Source organism: Alligator sinensis, unplaced genomic scaffold (genome assembly GCF_000455745.1).
Source record: "Alligator sinensis unplaced genomic scaffold, ASM45574v1 scaffold29_2, whole genome shotgun sequence".
NCBI classification, from domain to species: Eukaryota; Metazoa; Chordata; order Crocodylia; family Alligatoridae; genus Alligator; species Alligator sinensis.
The window spans coordinates 496003-517415 of NW_005842194.1; the positions used below are offsets into that span (position 1 = coordinate 496003).

The window sequence follows — 21413 nt, forward strand, 5'->3', positions numbered from 1 at the left end:
TAACCACAAAAAGCAGTGTTGCAAAAACTGCATATTGCTTTCACTCCTACTACAGTAAAAAAAAATAAATAAGTGATGCATATTGCACTACGAGAATGAAAAGTAGTAACAAAGGCAGCTAGTACGCTTTGTAGTTGGTCTTTGATGCTTTGCATTCCTGGATTGAAGGAGCTTCATTATGTGACAAAAGCAAGAATATAATGACTCATTAGTACCACATACTAGCAACTCAGGAAGCAAGCGATTAAGCAGATACATGTGTATGACTGACTGATCCTTTCTGCAATACAATGACATCTGTAGTTGCTTTTGTGTACATTGTTTGGGGTGGGGAGGTGTTGTCTATACGTGCACTAAGAAATTGTGTGCTTTGTTTCAAGACCAGCAAAGCCCTGATCTACTCGGTAGTGTTAAATATTTTTGAAGAAAGATTCACCATCTGAAGATATGTTTAAACCATTATTAATGTCCTTTTGGAAACTAATTAGGCTAATTTCAACTGTTTTTACCAGTCTACAAATGCTTAAAGAAGTATTGACCAAAAATGTTTGTATTGGCAAAGAAGTATGTATCTTAAAACGAGCTCCAGACAGTCTTGCTCTCTAGGGCTAAGTATAGACAGTCAAAAAGCCCAAGGCTGAATCAGTGCAATGTTTGCAGGTTAGTCTAAGCATAACGTAGATTGAACCGATAAGCAAATGAACAGACATTCACTTTTGATTTCGGAAATGCAACTACATTTCTGCTGGGGGCATTAGAGCACGCTTCCCTGCTCAGCTGGAGCAGACAGCATGGGCCAAGGCTACCTTGCCTACTCGGTGAGCCAGGGTTTGTGGGGGAGGTGCAAAGCATCATTGGATGCTAGGGGACTTTGAGTTAACTTGAATCTGGAAGGGATCTGGGACAGAAGTTCAATAAACTGATTTAACCTAAATCAGTTAGGTCTGATGTTACATCCATCCAGGTTTATCTTAAACAAGTTTCAGCCATTTTAAAAGTGGTTTACTTGCACTGAACTTGTGTTGTGTTACAGATTTGAACCAGTTTCCAATCACTTATACCTATTTATAAGTGATTTATGTGTGTCCCTAGCTTTGGGGCCAAATGTGTTTGTGGGAACTAGTTTAGGTTTAGGCAGTATACTTTAAGTAGGTTGGCCATATGTTCCATTTTAGCCGGGACAGTCCCAGATTTCAGAGGCTGGTCCTGGCCAGCTGTTGGGAATTATAAGGGGCATCCCAGAAACGCAGGAGTGCAGGGCACAGTCTGGCCAGGAGTCGGAGCAGCATGGAGTGCTATGCAGGCAGGCACCCAACAGTCACCCTGCCCCTGCTGCCTTGTGCAAAGGGGGGGGGGGGGGGGGTTGTGTTCCAGATTTCCCAGATGATGTCCCAGGTTTCTGGGATTTCTGTATGCTTCACCTAACTTTATGCTACCTAAACCTAAACCAGAAGCAGCACTTGCAGGCATTCTCTACTGCTGGGAGTGCCACAGGTAACCTGAAAAAAATAACTTGAGGTGGGGTGTGGGGAAGGGTTGGCAGGTCCATGGCAGGGGTGGCTTTCCAACCTGGGGTGGGTTTGTTGGTGAGCACTAAAAATACCCCAGTCACAATCAGGGAGTCAGAACAGCACAGCTCCAGTACTGAGTGGCTGGGCTTTCTCAGCACTAAGGCTGTGAACATGTGCGGGCATTCACTAGACTGAGCTAACCCATTTAGACTGGGTAAACCCAGGTCAGTCTAAAGTTAATTCATCTCTGACATGAAGAGTGGAAAAGAGTGACAAGCAAATGAAAGTAAGAAGTGTGAAAGGAGTGAACAGGAGAGGAAGGAATGAAGATAGGAAAGGGTCCTGGGGAGTTAGGGAGCTAAAGGAAGTTAGGGAGTTTGAAGCAGGGAGAAATAACTGGTTCAAGGCTATGATAGAAAGGCAGCTGCATGAATGAAGTATTAGAGCTCTGCAGAGTCAGGTGCTATGTGGCTGGAAGCTATGATGTCTGGGAATGAAATAGATTAAATATCCAGAAGCTCAGAAGGTGACAGGAGCTGCTACTGGTGCTCCCACTGCTGCACACCTTAAGGAAGACAGGCACTATAGAAAAAGATGTGGTTTCCATTAGAGCCTAGTGAAGGGTAGAAAACATTTTGGGGAACTTACATATAAAATTGAAGTGGGAATTTTATTTACAGCCCTTTTTGAAGTTTTTTTGTGGTTTTTGCTTGCTGCAAACATTCAAGGGCTTGTGCTTTAGCAGGGTAAATGCAACAGCAATTTTTAAGTAATTAAAAGGTTCACAATATAGAACTTGTGCCTTTTTTAGTTGGGTGGCATCCATACATAACTTGGAAGAGAAATGATACCATATGACATGCATAGCTACCCAACACCGCATTAAATATATAGTGTAATTTCTGAATGAACTGCAATCTAAAAATGATTTGCTGAAGAAATGTATTAAATATTTTGAAGACTACATTCACATGAGATTGTTACAACTTCTTCATGATCACTTTGTCCTTGGAAAAATGGCAACCAAAAAAAATCTGAAATATCAAAAGTTACAAGTGCTCTTGAAATTAATTAATTCAATTGAATATATTTATGTATTTCTCTATATCTTTATTCTGTGTTAACTGTGTGCCATGAGCAAATGGTGTCCTCTTTGGACAAACAGTTCTTTCCCAAAGAGCCTGAGGACTCAGTTTGTTCAGTTCTTTGTGAAGACACCAGTTAGACAGGTTCCCACACTCCAGTAATATATGCAGATGAAAACCATGTGAGCTTTTTATCTTTAGTCAGTGCTAGGGGGAGCTACTAACACATGGTGAAAAGGTGTTGTGGAGACTTCATTCTAAAATTTTCCCTTGGCCTTTCTTTCCCGTGTATACAGTTGGTATTTTGAGTTAAACCAGCCTCAATATGGTTTTATTCAGTCACAGAAACTATTCTTTATTGATGAAGGTTAATCCAAGTTAAGAATGGGATTAGTGAAGCCACAGTCATGTTACCACAAATGCTTTAACTGGGGTTGAAGCAGATCCAGGATAATCTAGCTGGGATAATGCTCTGCAGACATTCTTTATGAAGACAGTTCTGTGACAGACTTTGAACCGCAAAGATGTAAATCTAACAGGATTCATCATGACACTAGTTCTGTGCATGGCTTGCTAAATGAATGGAGATTTCATTGTAAAGCAAAGACAAGTGAAAAAGATCTTGTTGTGGTGATTGCACCTGGCATCTCTGGGTAAGTGGAGTATAAAGATAATGCACAAGATAATTGATTAATTGCTGTCTTTGGTTAGCCTATATAGAGCATTATATGTTGATGATTACCAACATGCTGTCTGCAGCTGCTTTTCAGACATACACAAAGGTCTGTTTCCTTTTGAGACTAATTGGCTATGGACTGCTGGTCTGCTTGATGCTATGGCTAAGTACAGACATTCAAAAAGCCTGAGGAGGAATCGATTGAACTTGCATTGTTTTCTGGCCCAGGTTACATTGGTAGAAAACAGTATGCACATTTGTCCTTTGGTGGGGGTTGCAGGAAGGGCACGAAGGCTGTCTGTGCTAGCCGAGGCCAGCACATTGGGGATGCTCCTGCCTGCCTCCCAGCGTGCCCCATGAGCTCCCTGGGCTGCTGGAGACTGCCAAGCATAGCCAGATGCTAAGGCCACTTCTGACTGACTGCTGGGCATGGGCAAACATGCCTCCAACCCTCTGCCATGTCACTGTGGACCCTCCCCCATGCCCAGCCCTTGGCTTCCAGAAGAGCCCCAGACCACTGCCCAGAACCCCACTCATGCCCAAGCAGGGAGACCCAGGAGCTGCAGTATGTCCTGCTGGTTGCCCTGAGAAACCCACACCAGAGGCTGTGGGATATCACGTGCAACCGCCTGGACATGACCTAGCAACTGGTCATCATGTTACGTGGCTTTGTGCCTCTGAGCCAGCAGCTGGATGTCCCACACAAGGCTGCCCACCACATCCTGTGCCCACCAAGCATCTTAGACTCTGGACCCACTGTTTTGTCTGAGATAGTTTCAGGGTAGGGGCAGGAGGCAGCTGCTGGGGTGGGGGATGAGAGGAGGAGGCTGCAGGGTGGGAGATACCACCAGAGCATGGGCCATGGATTTCTGGCTCTCCATCATGGGACCCCCAATCGCTTGGCCCCTGTTCCTGGGCTCTGGTCTCCCCCTTCAAGGACCCTCAGCCATGCCTGGGGCTTATGTCACCCAGCACGACTGAGCCCAGGGGCTGCCTGTTCCCGCCAAAGCTGCATTGCTTCTCCGCAGCAGGACTTGGGCAAGCAGAGGGGCCGCAAGGGGGCTTAGTTGGCTAACATTGTATTCTCTGTAACCTAGTTGCATTCCCCTCCTCACCCCCATCCCTCTAATGTTAGTCCCTTGCTTGGACAATTTGTATTTCCTTATTGGCTTTGTCATCTTTTTGGATTCACAATCCTAAACGTCTACTAATAAAATTCATTCACTCCCCCGCAGGGCACCTGGCTGGTGGATAGATGAGCTGGGGCCTGTGGGCTCTGTTCTAAGACACAGTCCCAGCAACAGCCTGGCCTGGTGGGCTGATGGGCTGTCATTTCCTGCCCCACCCTAGTGCCAAGTGATCCTGCACCCCTTCAGAACTGGCTTGGAACCACTTGGGGGGCCTGCATACATGGGGCAACTGTCAGTGCGGGGGGCAGGGGAAGGGATCAGCTCTGGGAGTGGGGGCAATGTCCCTGATGGCCCTGGCATTGGGGCTCAGTGTGACAGGCTCACACCCACTGTATGGGCTGATGGGTGTGCCCTGCCACCTTCAACCCTGTCACACCTGAGCCTATTTGCCCACCACGACTTGTAATTCACTGATATACCCCTGGAGGTGGTGCTTAGTGGTTCCTTTAGGGGCCCAGGGCAACGCTATTGGTGTGTCTTCTGTGGGGCTGCTTCTTCCCTACATCCCACCCCTTTCCTCTTGGGTGTTACAGTTGATCCTGACAGGGCCCTGACAATTGACTAGTTACCCTAGGTGCCTGTACACAAATGCACGGAGCCTGGGAAACAAGCAGGAAGAACTGGAAGCCCTTGCACAGTTAAAGAACTATGACACGATTGGAATAGCAGAGACTTGGTGGGATAGCTTGCATGCCTGGAGCACTGGCATGGATGGGTACGAACTGTTCAGGAAGGACAGGCAGGGGAGAAGAGGAAGAGGAGTTGCACTTTATGTAACAGAGCTGTATGATTGCTCAGAGCTCCAGTATGAAACTGGCAATAGATCTGCTGAAAGTCTCTGGGTTAGGGTCAGAGGTGAGAGTAAAAAGAGTGATGTCATGGTGGGGGTCTGCTGTAGACCACCAGACAAGGAGGAAGTGGTGAATGAGGCTTTCTTCATACAGCTAGAGGACGTTTCCCAATCACAGGACTTGATTCTCATGGGGGACTTCAATCACCCTGTCACCTGCTAGGAGGGCAATACAGCAGTGCACAGGCAACACAGGAAGTTTTTGGGGAGTGTTGGGAACAACTTCCTAGTGCAAGAGCAGCCAACTAGGGGTCGTGCTCTTCTTGACCTGCTGCTCACAAACAGGGAAGAATTGGGGAATGTACTAGTACAGAGGTGGGCAATTATTTTGGGTGGAGGGCCGCTCAGCCAGTTTTGGCAGGCTGTCGAGGGTTGCATGGGTAGCCCTGCCCCCTGGTCATCATCTTGGGACCAATGTCCCAATGTCTTGGGACCAATGTCACAGGTCCAGCACTAGTGTGGCCCAAAGCGGGGCACAGGCTGGCAAGGGTCTGTGGAGCCAGGCTGGGCTGCACCAGCAAGGAGCGGGGAGCGGGCCCGGCTCCATAGAGCCCCTGCCAGCTGGGATCCTGTGCTCCTGCCACCCTGCTCTGGGCCCCCTGACACTGGCCCCGGGACACTGGTGTAGGTCCCATGCTCCCGATGGCTCCCCACCCACTCACACCCAGTGTCCCCCCAGCCCCATGGTACAGCCCTGACCCCCTGCTTGCCAGCAGGGAAGAAGCTGGTGCTGAGCATAGAAAAAAGTGGCCCTCGCCTGCCCCATGGCCGGCGCTCTCTGCTGCAGCTGCTTGCAGCCTGTGCGAGGCTGTCTGGAGCAGGCACAGGCAGGCCCAGGCAGGCTGCGATCTATTGGTAGTGCTGAGTGCAGTGGGGTGGGGAAAGCAGCCCCTCCCTGCCCCATGCCCAGTACTCTGTGCCGCAGCTGCTCACAGCCTGCCTGGGGCTGCCTGTGCCTGCTCCAGACAGCCTCGCACAGGCTGCAAGCAGCTGCAGCACAGCGTACCAGGTGTGGGGCAGGGAGGGGCTGCTTCCCTCCCCCCCTCCGCACTCCTTCCCTGCTCGGGGTGCCCCCCGCCACTTACCTGAGCTTCCCAAGCAGGGGCAGCCACATGTTCCCAGCCCAGAAACCAGGGCTGGGGTTTCCGGCTGGGGGGCGGGGCCGGGTGGGCCCCGCTTTTGTGGGAGCCCACCAGGCTTCCCCTGGGTCCTACTGCCCTTTTCTGTCATTTTTGACAGGAACCAAGGGCAGAAAAATATTACTTTTCTACATTTTTTAGGGGCCCCACAGGCCAGATAGAATGGCCTCACGGGCCAGATCTGGCCCGTGGGCTGGATTTTGCCCCATCTGGCCCGTGGGCTGTATTTTGCCCCTGCTGTACTAGTAGATGGCAACTTGGGCAGCAGTGATCAAGAGATGATTGAGTTGAAGATCCTGAGGAAAGGAAGAATGAAGAGCAGCAGGTTAAGGACCCTGGACCTCAGAAAAGCAGACTTCGACTCACTCGGGGAACTCCTGGGCAGGATCTCCTGGGAAGCCAGTCTGACGGGGAAAGGAATCCATGAGAGCTGACTGTACTTTAAAGAAGCCTTACTGAGAGTGGAGGAACAAATCATCCTTATGTGCTGGAAGATTAGCAAGTGTGGCAGAAGACCAACTTGGCTTAGGGAACTCTTCAGTAAAACAAATCACAAAAAGGAAGCTTATAAGAAGTGGAAATTTGGATGAACAACTAGGGAGGGAGTATAAGAGTATTGCTCGGGCATGCAGGGATGAAATCAGGAAGGCCAAAGTGCAATTGGAGTTGCAGCTAGCAAGAGATGTGAAGGGTAACAAGAAAGGTTTCTACAATTATGTCAGTAACAAGTGGAAAAGCATGGAAAGTGTCTCCCCCATAGTGAACGGGGGAGGCAACCTAGTGACAGAGGATGAAGAAAAGGCCGAAATACCCAATGTCTTTTTCATCTCAGTCTTCACTTGCAAGGTCAGCTCCCAGACTACTGCGCCTGGCAGAACACTTAGGGGAAGAGGAGAGCAGCCAACACTGGCAAAAGAACAGGTTAGGGACTATTTAGAAAAGCTGGACATATACAAGTCCATGGGGCTGGACAGGATGCACCCAAGGGTGCTTGGCTGATGTGATTGCAGAGCAGCTGGCCGTCATCTTTGAAAACTCATGGAGATCAGGAGGTCCTGGATGATTGGAAAAGAGCAAAGATGGTGCCCATATTTAAGAAAATGGGAAAAAGAGGATCCAGAGAATTACAGACTTTCAGCCTCGCCTCAGTCCTTGGAAAAATAATGGAGCAGATCCTCAAGAAATCCATTTCTAAACTCTTGGAAGAGAAGGAGGTGGTTAGGAACAATCAGCATGGATTCACCAAGGGCAAGTCATGTCTGACCAACCTGATTTCCTTCTGTGATGAGATGTCTGGCTGTATGGATGTGCAGAGATCAGTGGATGGGATATACCTTGATTTTAGCAAGGCTTTTGATATGTCCTCCCACAACGTTCTTACAGGCAAGCTAAGGAAGTATGGACTGGATGAATAGACTGTAAGGTGGATAAGAAACTGGCTAGAGCATTGAGCTCAGAGGGTAGTAATCAATGGCTCCATGTTTAGTTGGGAGCTGGTATCAAGTGGAGTGCCACAGGGGTCAGTCCTGGGGCTAGTTTTGTTCAATATCTTCATCAGTGACCTGGAAGATGGCACAGAGTGCACCTTCAGCAAGTTTGCAGATGCCATGAAGCTGAGGGAGTAGTAGATACACTGGAGGGTAGGGCTAGGATTCAGAGTGACCTAGATAAATTGGAGGATTGGGCCAAAAGAAATCTCATGAGGTTCAATAAGGATAAGTGCAAAGTCCTGCACTTGGAATGAAACAATCCCATGCACTGATACAGGCTGGGAGCTGACTGTCTGGGCAGAAGCTCTGCAAAAAGGGACTTGGGTGTTACAGTGAAGGCCAACAGTGTGCCTTTGATGCCAAGAAGGCTAATGGTATACTGGGCTGCAAGTCAAGGGAAGTGATTATTCCCCACTCTTCAGCACTGGTTGTGGCATCTGGACTACTGTGTCCAGTTTTGGGCCCCCCACTAGAGAAAGGATGTGGACAAATTGGAGAAAGTCCAGTGGTGGGCAACGAAAATAACTCAGGGGCTGGAGCACATGACTTCTGAGGAGAGGCTGGGGGAACTGGGCTTTTTAGTCTAGAGAAGAGAAGACTGAGAAGGGATTTAATAGCAGCTTTCAACTACCTGAAGGGTGGTTCCAAAGAGGATGGAGGTAGACTTCTCAGTGGTGGCAGATGACAGAACAAGGAGCAATGGTCTCAAGTTGCAGCAAGGGAAGTTTGCTTCGGTATTAGGAAGAACTTTCTCAATAGGAGGGTCGGTGGTGGCAGCTGTCCCTCAAAATCAAGGATGACATTCGTCAGGCTTGATGGGTCCTCATGTGACTGAGGAGCCTGATTCTGGATGCACACGTTCTTTGGCAATGGGGGCATGTTGTTTGTCTGAGGAAGTGGCATTCACAGCCCTGGGTTGGTCTCCTTCTCCTTCCTCCACTGCCGCTGTTCTGCCTCAATATTGAGTCATTGGGTCTTGAAGTGGTGCGTGCCTTGGTGGACTAGGTGGTGCCATGCTGAATGGTCAGCAACTTGCTTCTCCCAGCTGTTAATGTCGATGTCTCTGTGCTTGAGGGCGAAATTGAGCATGTCTTTGTACTGTTTCCTTTGGCTGCCCTTTTGAGCATTGGCCAATGGAGAGGCGGGAGAAGAGAATCTGGTGAGGGAGGCAGTTCTCAGACATCCAGATGCAGTGCCCTGTCCATCGGAGTTGATTTCTCAAGAGCAAAGCTTTGATGCTGGTGGATGCAACTTCATGGAGGATGCTCTCTCTGGTCTGGCGGTCCTCCCATTTGATCCCCAGGATTTGACACAAACACCAGTGGTGAAAGCTTTCAAGGGTCTTAACGTGGCATTGGTAGATGGTCCAGGCTTCACTACAGTAGAGGAGAGTGGTCAGCACAACAGCCTTATAAACCAGAACCTTTGTCAACTTCCGAAGGTCTCTGTTTTCAAAGATACATTGTCGCAGCTTGAAGAAGGTTGCACTGGCGCAGTTGACCCGGTGCTGGACTTCTTCATCGATGGCAGCCTCTTGAGAGAGGTGGCTGCCGAGATATGGAAAGTGTTCCACGTACTCCAGAGCCTCCCCGTCTAGGTAGATAGTGCAAGGGATGTTCAGCTGGCCTGGGGGGATGGGGGGAGTTGGTGGAGAACCTTGATCTTGACAGTGCTCAAGGACAGGCCAAGTCTCTTATATGAAGCATTGAAGAGATCTAGGGTTGCTTGCATATCCTGTGCAGAGTGAGCCATCATGCAGCAATCATCTGCAAACTAAAGTTCATGGATGTGTCCTTGGTGGTGAGTTTTGTTTTTGCCTGGAAGCGCCCAAGATTGAAAATCTTCCCGTCCAGTTGATACTGGATAATGACACCAGATGGTACATCATCTCGGATAAGGTGGAAGATGACGGTCAGGTAGATGGTGAACAGGGTGGGGGCAATCACACAACCTTGTTTGGCCCCAGTCCAGATGCGGAAGGCTTTGGTTGCAGATCTTCCACTCAGGACAGTGGCAGTCATATTGTTATGCAGGAGTCTCAGCATGGTGAGAAACTTCAGCGGGCATCCAAGGCCCTATAGTTCCCACAGTAAGATTTGTAGATGGTTATGATGGTCACATTCTTGAGATCCCTGGGGATGTCTTCTTTGTCCCAAAGGCAGATGATAAGCTGGTGGAGTCATGATGTGAGCTGGAAGCCACCAGCATGGTAGACCTCTGTGGGTATACCATCTGGCCTGCAGGCTTTGTTGGTTTTCATCTGTTCGATGTCCTGCTTTTGCTCTCAGATGGTTGGTGGATCACCAAGGGAATCCACCACAGGACATTGTGGGATGGCTTGGAGGGTCTCCTCTGATATGGTGGACTCCCATTTATGGAGGGGTTCAAAATGCTTCTTCCAATGCAGACGTCCTTGAGGAGCCGGGAGCCATCCTGTGATCAGAGGGGGATTGTCTTGGTAGCCTGGAAAAAGTTACACATGTCATGCTTGTCAGCCCTGGATCATGTGCGCCTTCACCCACCAGTTGTTCTTCATGTCACAGATGCGTTGCTGGACCTCAGCCTTCAGCTGGTGGTACACTGCCATCTTTCACTGAGTTTGTGGATGGCTTTGCCAGGCGATGGAGGCTGCACACTTCCACTCAAGGAAATCATGAATCTGAGTGTCACTGGTGTCAAACAAGTCCTGGTTCCTTCACAATGCGAACCCAATAATGTGGGCGCAGGCATCTTGGGCAGTGGACTTGAGTTGCTCCCAGTGTGCCTGGATGGAGATGTCATCAGCAGTAGGGACTTGCTCCAGTGCACTGTACAACTGGGCCTGAAACTCCTCCCACTGTCCAGGGTCCTTCCAGCAAGGGAAGTTTAGATTAGGTATTAGCAAGTACTTTCTCACTAGGAGGGTAGTAAAACACTGGAACAGGTTACCCAGAGAGTTGTGGATTCTCCATCCTTGGAGGTTTTTAAGACCTGGCTAGACGAAGCTTTGGCTGGGGTGATCTAGTTAGCGATGGTCCTGCTTTGAGCAAGGGGTTGAACTAGATGACCTCCTGAGGTCTCTTCCAATCCTAATTTTCTATGATTCTGTGATGGTGGAGCTTCTTCTTGTATGATGGGGCCTGGCAAGAAGGGATGCTATAGGGTTCCCACCACTGTTCTGTAGATTCCGTAAATACCAACACAACCAAAAACTTAACCTAAATAGCTCAGACTGGGTGGTGGGCAAGACAACATTGCTCCCACGCTGAGCAGTTCACCTCTGAACATGGGTTGATTGGGTGCCTGGTGCACCCTTTGCTCACCTGCCTTCAGGCTCAATTCTCTTCCTGTGAGCCAGCTTTCTGTTCTGTTTCTCTCATCCAGGCACTGGGCCAAATATGCCACTGCCTCGTGGTGCTCCCCGCCGCGCTTGTATGGGGCCTGCAGCTCCATCAGTCCACCATCAGCGTGCTCTGAGTTTGCAGATGCTCCAAGTGGGGCATGTGAGGTCACTGGGGGGAGGCATGGGGGGAGTCGCATGCACCCTCATCTAGTGCCCACAGTGCCCCCTAGGCTGCCCTCTGCCAGCCCCACCTGACCTGCAGGTTTCCATGCGGTCCTTGGTCTGAGGTGTCGAGAGGGCTTGTGTCTGTGCTGAACTGCTTATTGATGGTGTTGGGTGGGCTGACATTTGATCTGGCCCTCTGGGCTTCATGGATAAAGGAGCCCTTCTGTGTTCACCCAGTATTTTGGTCCCATGGAGCGCAGCTGGCCTCTGGCCAATTGCCAGGAGTGTGTCCAGGCTTTTCCCAGCCGCCTCCACTGCAGAACACACACTGCTTCCCCGGGCATGCCAGCCCTCAGAGGAACCACCAGAGGAAACTTCCGGCAATGGAAAGAGCATCCAGCTCCATTTTCTGTGCCTGGATGCATCTTCTGCTTGCCTTGGCCTCAGGACCTATTTTAGGCATGTGGTCTCTGAGCCCCAGACCAACCGGTGGTGCTCTCTCCTGCTGCCTGGTGCTGGCCACCTGGATTGCGATGCTAAACTAAGTTGGGTGGGGGCCTGTCACATCCAGGCACCCCGGTCCCACCTCCCTCGCCCACCACAGTGGGTCCTGCTTGGGCCCTTTCTGCTTCCCCAAACTATGGGTCACCAGCTCCCTTGCACCACTCCTCCTGTCCCGAGTCCCCCACCCACTCCGGTAGCTCCCAGGGAGTGCACAGTGGAGAGCATTCTCCTGCTGCTGTTATCCAGGCATCCCTCCTGTAGGACCCCTATTCCTGTCACTCCAGAGAAGAGTCCCTGCAGTGGGGCACGGCATGCCATGGGGGCTGGGTTGCAGCCTCTCGCCACTTCTGGCCAGGAGGGCTACAGGCTCTGTAGGAGGGAGCGCTTGTGGTGCTCAGGGCTGTCATAAGTAGATGCAAAGTGGTCCAGGACCCTGACCATAAATTCCATCTCTGCTGTATCTCTACCAGCTCTGCAGAGGCATGGGTGGCTATCATGACCCCCTGTCCCTGCACCTCAGCAGCCCGGGTGTAGGCATCCCCCAGCCTGACCATGTTCCCCCCATCCACATCTCAGATATCTCCTTGTGCCAGTCCTGCAGCTCCAGGAGTCAGCTGTGCCCAGAGCTCAGAGGCAGTGACTAAGGGCTGCAGCATTTCCTCTTTCCTTTATCAGTGCCTTCTACAGACATCCCTTGTGCCCCCTGGCCTTGAGCTGGCATCACATCCTCCCCACTCCATCCTCCCTCACACAGGTGGTGTCCCTGCAATTAAACAGGGAAGACACAGAGCTTTTGTGCAAAGTTACAACTTTTGCTGAAAAAATGAAGTATAAGGGAAGGTGTCTTGGACATGGAGCAGGTAGGAACTGGCCACTCCAGGGAATGCTGGCAGAAGTCTTAAAGCACCTCCTTCCCCCATCCTTCAGGAGAGGTATTTCAGTGCTGTGTCCCTACAGAAGCATCACTTAGTTCCTGTCATTGCCCTGGTGGGACTCAGCCAGGATGGTGAAGCTTTTACGCTGCCCCCCATTTCTGTCCTTCACTTACAGGAGAGGTATTTCAGCACTGTTCCCCATCAGGAGTACTTCACTCCCAACATTTCCCTGGAGAGAGTTGGCTGGGCCTGGAGGGATGAGCTTTATCACTACTCCCAGGAGAATGCCAGCCAAGATAGTGTGCTCCTGCTGCTGAACATGGTCCCCCAGGGGGTGCTCAAGAGCTGGAGAGGGGCTCTCTGCTTTGATGATGCGCCGTGCTCTGGGGAAGCCTGGTTTGCCATTCAACATGAGAATCCGACTTGAGTGCTACCTGTGGCTCCACTATGATGATCTGACACCCCCAGATGAGTTCACAATTGGCACTACTATTGACGTGCTGCTGAGCCCATGACCTGACCTCAGGAGAGGTTCACCAGATCCTGGCTGCTTAAAAGGGGTCCTGCTGTGCGCCACCCTGAGCTTTCCAGCGCCGTTCTACTTTGAGTACTCCGAGAAGCGCTGGGGGTGGGGGTTGCTTTGCTTTCAGGAGTCAGGGTTGAGGAGTGGTCTGGGCCCAGGGTGGGGTTCTGATGACAGGAGTGGGGGTTACTTTGAGGGGTCAGTACAGTGGCTGCCTGCACCATGCAACTCAGTTACCTGGCACCCATGGACTTTGCCCAGGGATCAGATCAGAGGGGAGTGGGGAAAGTATTGGAGTGCCACTGGCCAGCCTCTCTAGGTGCACAACTCCGGAGTCACCCTGGCAGCAGGACTAGAGCAGCTAAGATAGCAAGTCCCATGCAGGACTCCTGTCATCACAACATTGCCTTCCTTGGACTGGGAGGGAGGAAGGAAAGAAGGGAGGGAAGAAGTGGGAAACTGAACAAGGATGGTAAGAATAATACTTAAAAGTGAACTTTTATTTGAACTGCAAAGCTGATTTTAGATAAAATCTGCTAATGGTAGCTTTTGTGCTTCAAAAGGGCATCCTCTGTCAGGTGGGCATTTTACTTCATGCATAATTTTATGAGAATTTCTGATGGAGCATTTCAGAAAATAAAAAATGTTAGAGGAGGGGAAAAATCAAAATGGGTATGCAGAAAAAATAGGTGGTGAACCTCAACAGGTGAGATGAGTAATAGCAATCTTGAAAACTGATCTTTTCTAAATGCCTTTTTTGTTGACCAAATTTAGAAATAGCTATACTTTTTTAATATCTTTGACTTGATTTCATTTTTACAGTGTAAACCACGGAAATGATCCCAACATGTAACATAAAGCAGTGAAAACCGGTACTTTTGAAGGGAATTGTTAGAGTTCATGTTACAACTGGAAATTATGTTGATGCAAAAAAAGTGAAAAAGTTAAAAAAACTTTTTTTTTAATCATATTTATTTATTGTGCTGCACTGAATTAATTCTGAAAAGTTTATTTTACTTTTTCTCTTCTTCAGACATGTTATTTTGCAGTATATCATTCATATATTTCAGGGTATGTAGCAAACTACTAATTACATTTTTTTTTAAACAGATACAGACCCACGCGTTTTAGAGAAACAAGAACTACAGCAACCAACTTACGTTGCCCTAAGCTATATTAACAGGTAAGCATTTTTCCAGATGGAAATATGACTGGCCATGTTTTGTAGTTTATATATGTGTCATCAGCATAAATGCATCTTATCTAATGCTAGAATAAGGTACCTACATACGATTCTATATTTAAAATCGATAGATTTTGCACAATAGATGCTACTTTGTGCAAATATTTTGTGACTTGTGACTATAATAGCTTTACTGGATGTCTAATCATTATCAATGCGTATCTGGGCACTGGCCATATGAATATGACTTTTTTTTGTTTTGTTTAAGATTTAGTCTTAACATAATATTTTTTTCCACTCATTTTTACCTTCTGGCTTTGCCGCCTGAATGAGGGGTGCATTTACTTATGTAATCTTTTTCCATTCTTGGCATTTAAACAGTGAAGTTTTAAGGTGGTACTTCATTGGCTGGAGGCTAAAATACTGTGCCAGAGGGTTTGAAAATTTACAGTAATCATTTGTTTTGGGTTTTTTTTAAGCTTTGCCCAAATGAAACCAACGCACGCACACACGCACGCGCACACACACAGGTTTCACTTGGGCAAAGCTTTTTTAAATAAAAAAATATATAATTTTATACATAGTATATGTAAAATTTATCTAAAAAGTTATGTGCCAGCGCAGAGGAGTTGAAGTGCTGTTTAAATCTTGGATTGCTGTACTGTATAGTGAAAAGCACCCTCTGTGAGGTTGCTATCTCTTTTTAGCCCATTCAGGTAGGCAGAGCATAAGTGGGGAGCAGATGAAGCCAATTTCTCCTCCTTGGTCAGTGCCAGACAACTCATCTGAGCAATTGCAAAAAGTTAGGACAGAAAATTATTTCTGCCCTGGGAATAGGGAAGAATCATGGACCATATTGGGAGTGAGGAACAGACGTGATGATACACAAGCAAGCTGCTTTCTTAGGGCTTTTGGCAAAACCATCTTTTAGCCTTGATAAACATTATGCATGAAGCATACCTCTCCCTAAAAAAAAAAACTTTTTCAGGGAAATCAGCATACTCCGTATATATGTGCCCCATGTGCTCAATAACTGCTGGCACTCGTGTGATTTCCCATGTGACAAGTACATCCTGGAGAAAGTACCACTCCTTTTTTTTTTTAAAGCATGATGTGAAATTTGTTGTGTCCCTTTAATACTAATTTCTGTTTGTTTGTTTGTTTTTAACCTTTTGTTGAAAAAATGAATTCTTGGATTGTAGTCAGTTTCCTTGTTTTCTTGATATGCTTCATCAGTTTCCTTCTGTTGGTAGTTTACCTAGCAAATAAAAATACAGATTCCTGTGAAAACACAGAAAATACTGTGGGTTTTCAGGATCAAATGAAATATTGAAAACGACTTTAATTTCTTTTAAAATTTTAAAGATGGCTAGATTTAAAGATGTCAGTGCCCTTTTCAGTTTGGTTTTGTATGCCTAGTAAGCATGTTATATACTGTTAAATATCAAACAACAGATACTAATGTGTTTTTTAAAACCCATGCTTTTTATGGTTGCCAAGTGGAACAGAACTTAGACTGGTGGTTCTTGCTGTGAGCTCCAGACTTTAAATCAATCTTCCTCTGCAGATTTGTATATTCAATACATTCTGTGTGGGCCATACATTCTTATGGAAATAAGAACTCTTAATGCTATGGGATTGTCAAAACTGTATTGTAAAATGAGTATGTCTGAATCTGTGCTGGCAAGCAAAAATAAGGGCAAAGTAATTGGTATGTGGGTTATTTTCTGTACTGGTTGTCCAGTTATATAGTGACTAGGGCATGTGTGCTGTGGCCAAAATTTGGGTTGTCTTGTTTGGTGTTTTCCTTCATTGCTGAAACGCTGAAGTGGCAGCAAAGGTGAAGACTGGAAGGGAGAGATACCACAAGTTTCAATATATTTCACCTTGAAACAGATTCTCACCATCTTGATCCCTCATCCCTGAGAATATCTTCTTAAGAATATTGATGATATGTTATTTTATGCTCCCTTAAATTCTAAAACGGCCTCCAAATTATAATCATATGAAGATCTGGCCTTGATCTTTGCTAGAGATATAATACTGTTTCAGCTACCAGTAAGCGTATACAGATGCAGCTTCCTGGGTAAATAACCCTAATGTAGACAGGCAAAGCTACAGTCAGGACTGGTAGAGCTTTTCATTTCTTGAAACTAGAATAAGCTTTTCCGCTATAAATTGCATTTGATACTGACTTATGCTGTCCACATTAAGCGTTTGCATAAGTGGCTGACTGAATTGCAGCACATCCCAACACAGACAAGACTTAAATAAATGTTGTTCTTAATGTAATTTAACAGGATTGGTGGTTGTTTCCTGTTTGCATTGTCCTTTCCTCTTACAATCCAAAATTCAGTACTGCTGAAGCATGCACACTAAATCTTCACCCATGTTCTAAGTATAGAAGTAGTAGACTGCAAGCTCCTCAGAAATGTACACCAGCAGCCCTCATACCATTCAAATAATACTTCAAGGATATTTGGTTATGGTGCTGAGCTACAACATCTGGTACTCCTTAGAGAACTTTCTTTGTGCCCATTAATAAGAGAAGCTTAAGACATCTCTGTATCTTATTTCATTTGGATGTGAAGATTAGTAGCAGTAATCTACATGATATGACACTCATTTATGTCCCTGAGACTGTTGGTCTGGGACTTGAATAAAGATGGTTCTTAACCCCGCTATATTTATAGTACAGTTTGATGTACTGGGCTTGAAAAACATTGTGAAGGTTTCTGGACCTAAATTATTGTCTATTTAACAATTCCTTTCAATGGGAAAAACCCTGAGATGTCTATTCATGAAGAAATATATTTGATAGTAAGCATTACTTGGGATAAGTTCATGTCTTTTTCTCTAGTCCACAGATTTTGGTTCCAGTACTATTAATAGCTTGTTTAAAAAATAATGACCAACACCACAGGATTTTGTGCTGTTTTGAAACTTTTTTTAAAGAATAGTAAGTCAGTGTTATATGATCCATATTTATATGATACTTGCATGCTATAACTGCTTTGTATTTAGAGACAACACTATTTGTGATTGTTTTATGTGTTTTCATAGCAAAATATTAAACCCACACAATGTTACTGACATTGTCATTCTAGGCAATTGACCTTTACCTTTCTTGTAAAATTACTATGTTCCATTCCTGATGAAACTTGAAAAAATTATTTGTTTTAGTCTAAACAGGCCATGCATTTATATTTGATTGCCTGCGCTCATGACTGTTCTTCATCACTGGGGATTTTTTCTCCATGATACAAGTTAAGACATTTTCTCTGGCAATCAATTCTCAGTGTAGAATGGTTAAACAGTAAACAAGTAGCTCAGTAAGCATAGGTATTTACACTAGAGCTTCCAAACTGTGACTTCAACACTTCAAACACACTGAATCTTCCTTCAAAATTATTGTAACAATTTTTGTATGTGTAATTTACTGTGGCAGTTTAGCAAAGATTATACCTCATACTCTGTCCTAATGATGATGCATGATAGTGTACGCCAGTTCCAAAGAAACTGTAAATTCTGTTTTCTCAGCAGTAGGCTATATCTTTTGACCATACTAAGCCCAGGAGTTAAAACAGGAGGCTTCACTTGAAGATATATTTGCAGCTACTGTACAGTGTGTTTTTTCCTCTGTCCCTTATCCAAGCTATGTCACTTTAATACCTTTCAGATGTGTTTGCTAGTTTTGCCTCTAAATCAGATTTGCCACAGTTCAAGCAGGTAAGTGCCATAATAAATAGGTTGTTTTTTTAAATGGAGTGTTGCTTAATTCACCAAAGTTATGGAGGAGAGATTCAAGCATGAAAAGTTTAAGAACCACTGCAGTAACTGTTCTATGGGCAGAAAAGATGATTTCAGTGGCCTAATTTGTGGCTACCATACTTTTCACGTGCTGAATGTACTGAACGCTCTTTTTTTTTATATAACATTTTTTTATTAAAGGCCTTATGAGGAGAGGCTGAGAGCCATGGGACTCTTTAGCGTGGAGAAGCATAGGCTCAGAGGTGACTTGATGGCAGCCTCTAAGTACATAAGAGGTGAGCATCAGGATCTGGGGGAACGCTTGTTCACCAGAGCACCCCAAGGAAAGACAAAAACCAATGGTCACAAACTCCTGCAAGACCGTTTTAGACTGGACATAAGGAAAAACTTCTTCACTGTCCAAGCCACCAAGGCCTGGAATAGACTGCCCACAGAGGTGGTGCAAGCACCTACTCTGGACACTTTCAAGAAACATTTGGATGCCTATCTTGCTGGGATCCTTTGATCCCAGCTGACTTCCTGCCCCTTGGGCAGGTGGCTGGACCCTGTGATCTTACGAGGTCCCTTCTAGCCCTAATGTCTATGAAATCTATGAAAGGATGTTTTTGTGAAGAGTAAGTTAATGCTGAAATGAGAGGGAAGTGTTTTAGTACTGGTGTAATAGTTTCGGTACTGGAGCGAGAGGGGCATCCATCCTGGGCACCAAATACCGCTGCAGAGTCTGTACCCTGGCCGTATAGCCACACCAGGAACTCCAGAACAGCCCCCAGTTGCTGCTGCCGCTGCTTTAGAACAACAGCTGAAGCAGGCAGAGTGTGTAGTAGTAGCAGCAGCTCATTTGGGGCTGTTTTGGAGTTTTCAGCATGGCTAAGACTGCTGTTCCCCTCTACCTCCACTCTCAGATCCTACATGTCCCCTTCCCCACCTGCTCTCTGAACCAAGGCCCCCTCCCCACCACTCTTGGAACTGTGCGCCTGCCCCCCTTCTACAGGGTTTCACTTGGGCACCAATTTTGCTTGTTAGGCCACTGCTGGACTTATAAAGAATATGAGTTCAATTCTTGAGTCTACCCAAGATTGTGTATGGCGTTTGACAATGCACTTGTTGAAAAACAATATCATGACTTCTGCTGTCTTCATGGAAGCTGAATCTAGGCCACATGTCTGCCCATTTACAAAGCGGACAATAGTTCATCTCGTCACAGAGTGCGGTAGTAAGGCAGAAGGCAGGGCAGTGTCACACTTTAAAGCAGTGGTTCTCAACCTCATCAGACTCAAGGCACCCCTTGTTAAACTCAAGGCTCCCCTTGGAAAATGCCAGCTCTTAGTTTTCACTTGTTTTTTGACTACAGAAAAATAATAGAGTAATTCTTCTGTTTCAAAGAACTTAGAAAGTCCGCAACAGCTCAGAATGTATCTAACACTATAGATTCCTGTTTGACATCTCTTTATTTTATTAATCATGTTTGTACACCTGACAGTGCTAACATTATGTACTACCCCAAGTATCCCTTGAAAGGATCTTAAGGTACCCTAGGGCTCTACAGTACCCGGAGTCAGAAATCTGCTTTAGATGCTAATGTCTGAGAGGCATAAGCTTTCATAGGCAACAGCCTACTACATCAAATGTTATGCTCAGCAGTATCTGACTATGTGCACAGCCTGATTTAATATGTTCATGAGCTCAGATGCAGCTTGATTTTCATTTTCAATTTTGATGCAAGAACCATATATGAAATTTGTAAATTTCATAGGTATTAGTGATGCTGAGGACTAGATTATCATATAGGAAGAATTAAATATTCATGTTGATTAAAGTAATAGAAATGGCATGAGATTTAATAGTATCAAGTCACATAGTCATGGACTCAAGGGCTAATACCAAGACTTTTATCATAAGCTGGAGACTAGAGGCAATGGAGGGAGAGTGGGATGTAAGTGTATTGGTGGCTCATGATTATCCTGTGATCTGCCAATGTAATACAGCTGTAAAAAAGGCTAATAAAATTCTAGAATGTGTAGATAAAACACTTACTAGATAGGATATTAATACCATTGCACCCAGGTATCGGTACTTCATTTAAAATATTGAGTGTAATTTTAATCACCTGTGTTCAAAAGAAGATGAATTTCAATTGAAAAGATGTAGAGAAGCACTACTAGGATAACTATGGGAATAGAAAATCTGTTTTATGCAAGGAGATTAAGGATAGGAGCATGTGAACAAGTTATTCCGAAACAAAGATTTATCCTGTATCTGCTTCCCCAGGTTAACTGCCTGTGTGCACATTCTTATCCTGTGGTAAATGAAAGCCAGCTTCTGGCAGCTTCACTTTTTTTCACTGAGGTAAGCTCCCATGAGCTCACATTCATTTACTGCAGGGTAAGAGTGTGCACACGGGCATGTGCTGAAGAACAGCTGATCCAATACCTCAGCCTACCTTTGCCTCACAGTAACTTATTCATGTGCCCATACCCTATAAAGGGCTTGGCTTGTTTAGCCTAGCAAAACCAAAGTGGAAAGGGTATGTTATAACTTATTTATAAATATACTTAATGGAGCATGGAGAACTATTCAAGTTAAAAGATGATTTTTGTACAAGATCAAATCGGTATGGATTGGTCATGCATAAATTGAAACAGGAAATTAGATGATATCTAGCAATTAGAGCACTGAAGTCCTGGTAGTAGCATAAGGATGGGTGGATGAATGGGGAACAAGCCCAGAATACTACCTAAGGGGAGGGTGCCAGAACTGGGGCGGGGGCACCTCACCCACCTGTCCCTGTCCCCTGTTCCTCCCCTCCCCTGCACCTTCCTGCAGCCAGTTCAACCATCAGGGAGGAAGAGCCAGCGGTGGAACTAGCAGGGTCTGCACACGGGGAAAACCCTGCTGGAGAGAGTGGGGAGAAGTGCCACAGAACACCAGAGGGGGAGTGGGTGCTGAGAGCAGGGGGTGGAGTGCAGGGTGAGCTAGGAGTCTTACCTGTTCCCATGCATGGTCTAACTGCACTGGTTACTGCTGCTACAGCAGCAAAGCAGGATCTGTGCAGCCAGCTGCTTGCTGAGACAGCAGTGGTGTGAGGCTGCTGCTGCTGCTTGTAGATCTGGGCAGTGGGGGTGTGGGGGG

At 46.4% G+C, this 21413-nt stretch overlaps 1 protein-coding gene across 1 annotated transcript in view; it reads left to right on the top strand.

The window, feature by feature from the left end:
* Nucleotides 1-21413, top strand: part of JAZF1 (JAZF zinc finger 1) — a 268598-nt gene that overhangs the window by 99545 nt on the left and 147640 nt on the right. The window contains exon 2 of the mRNA XM_025207420.1: nucleotides 14441-14513. Within this exon, the coding sequence (XP_025063205.1) occupies nucleotides 14441-14513 (73 nt within the window). The remainder of the gene's footprint in view (nucleotides 1-14440; nucleotides 14514-21413) is intronic.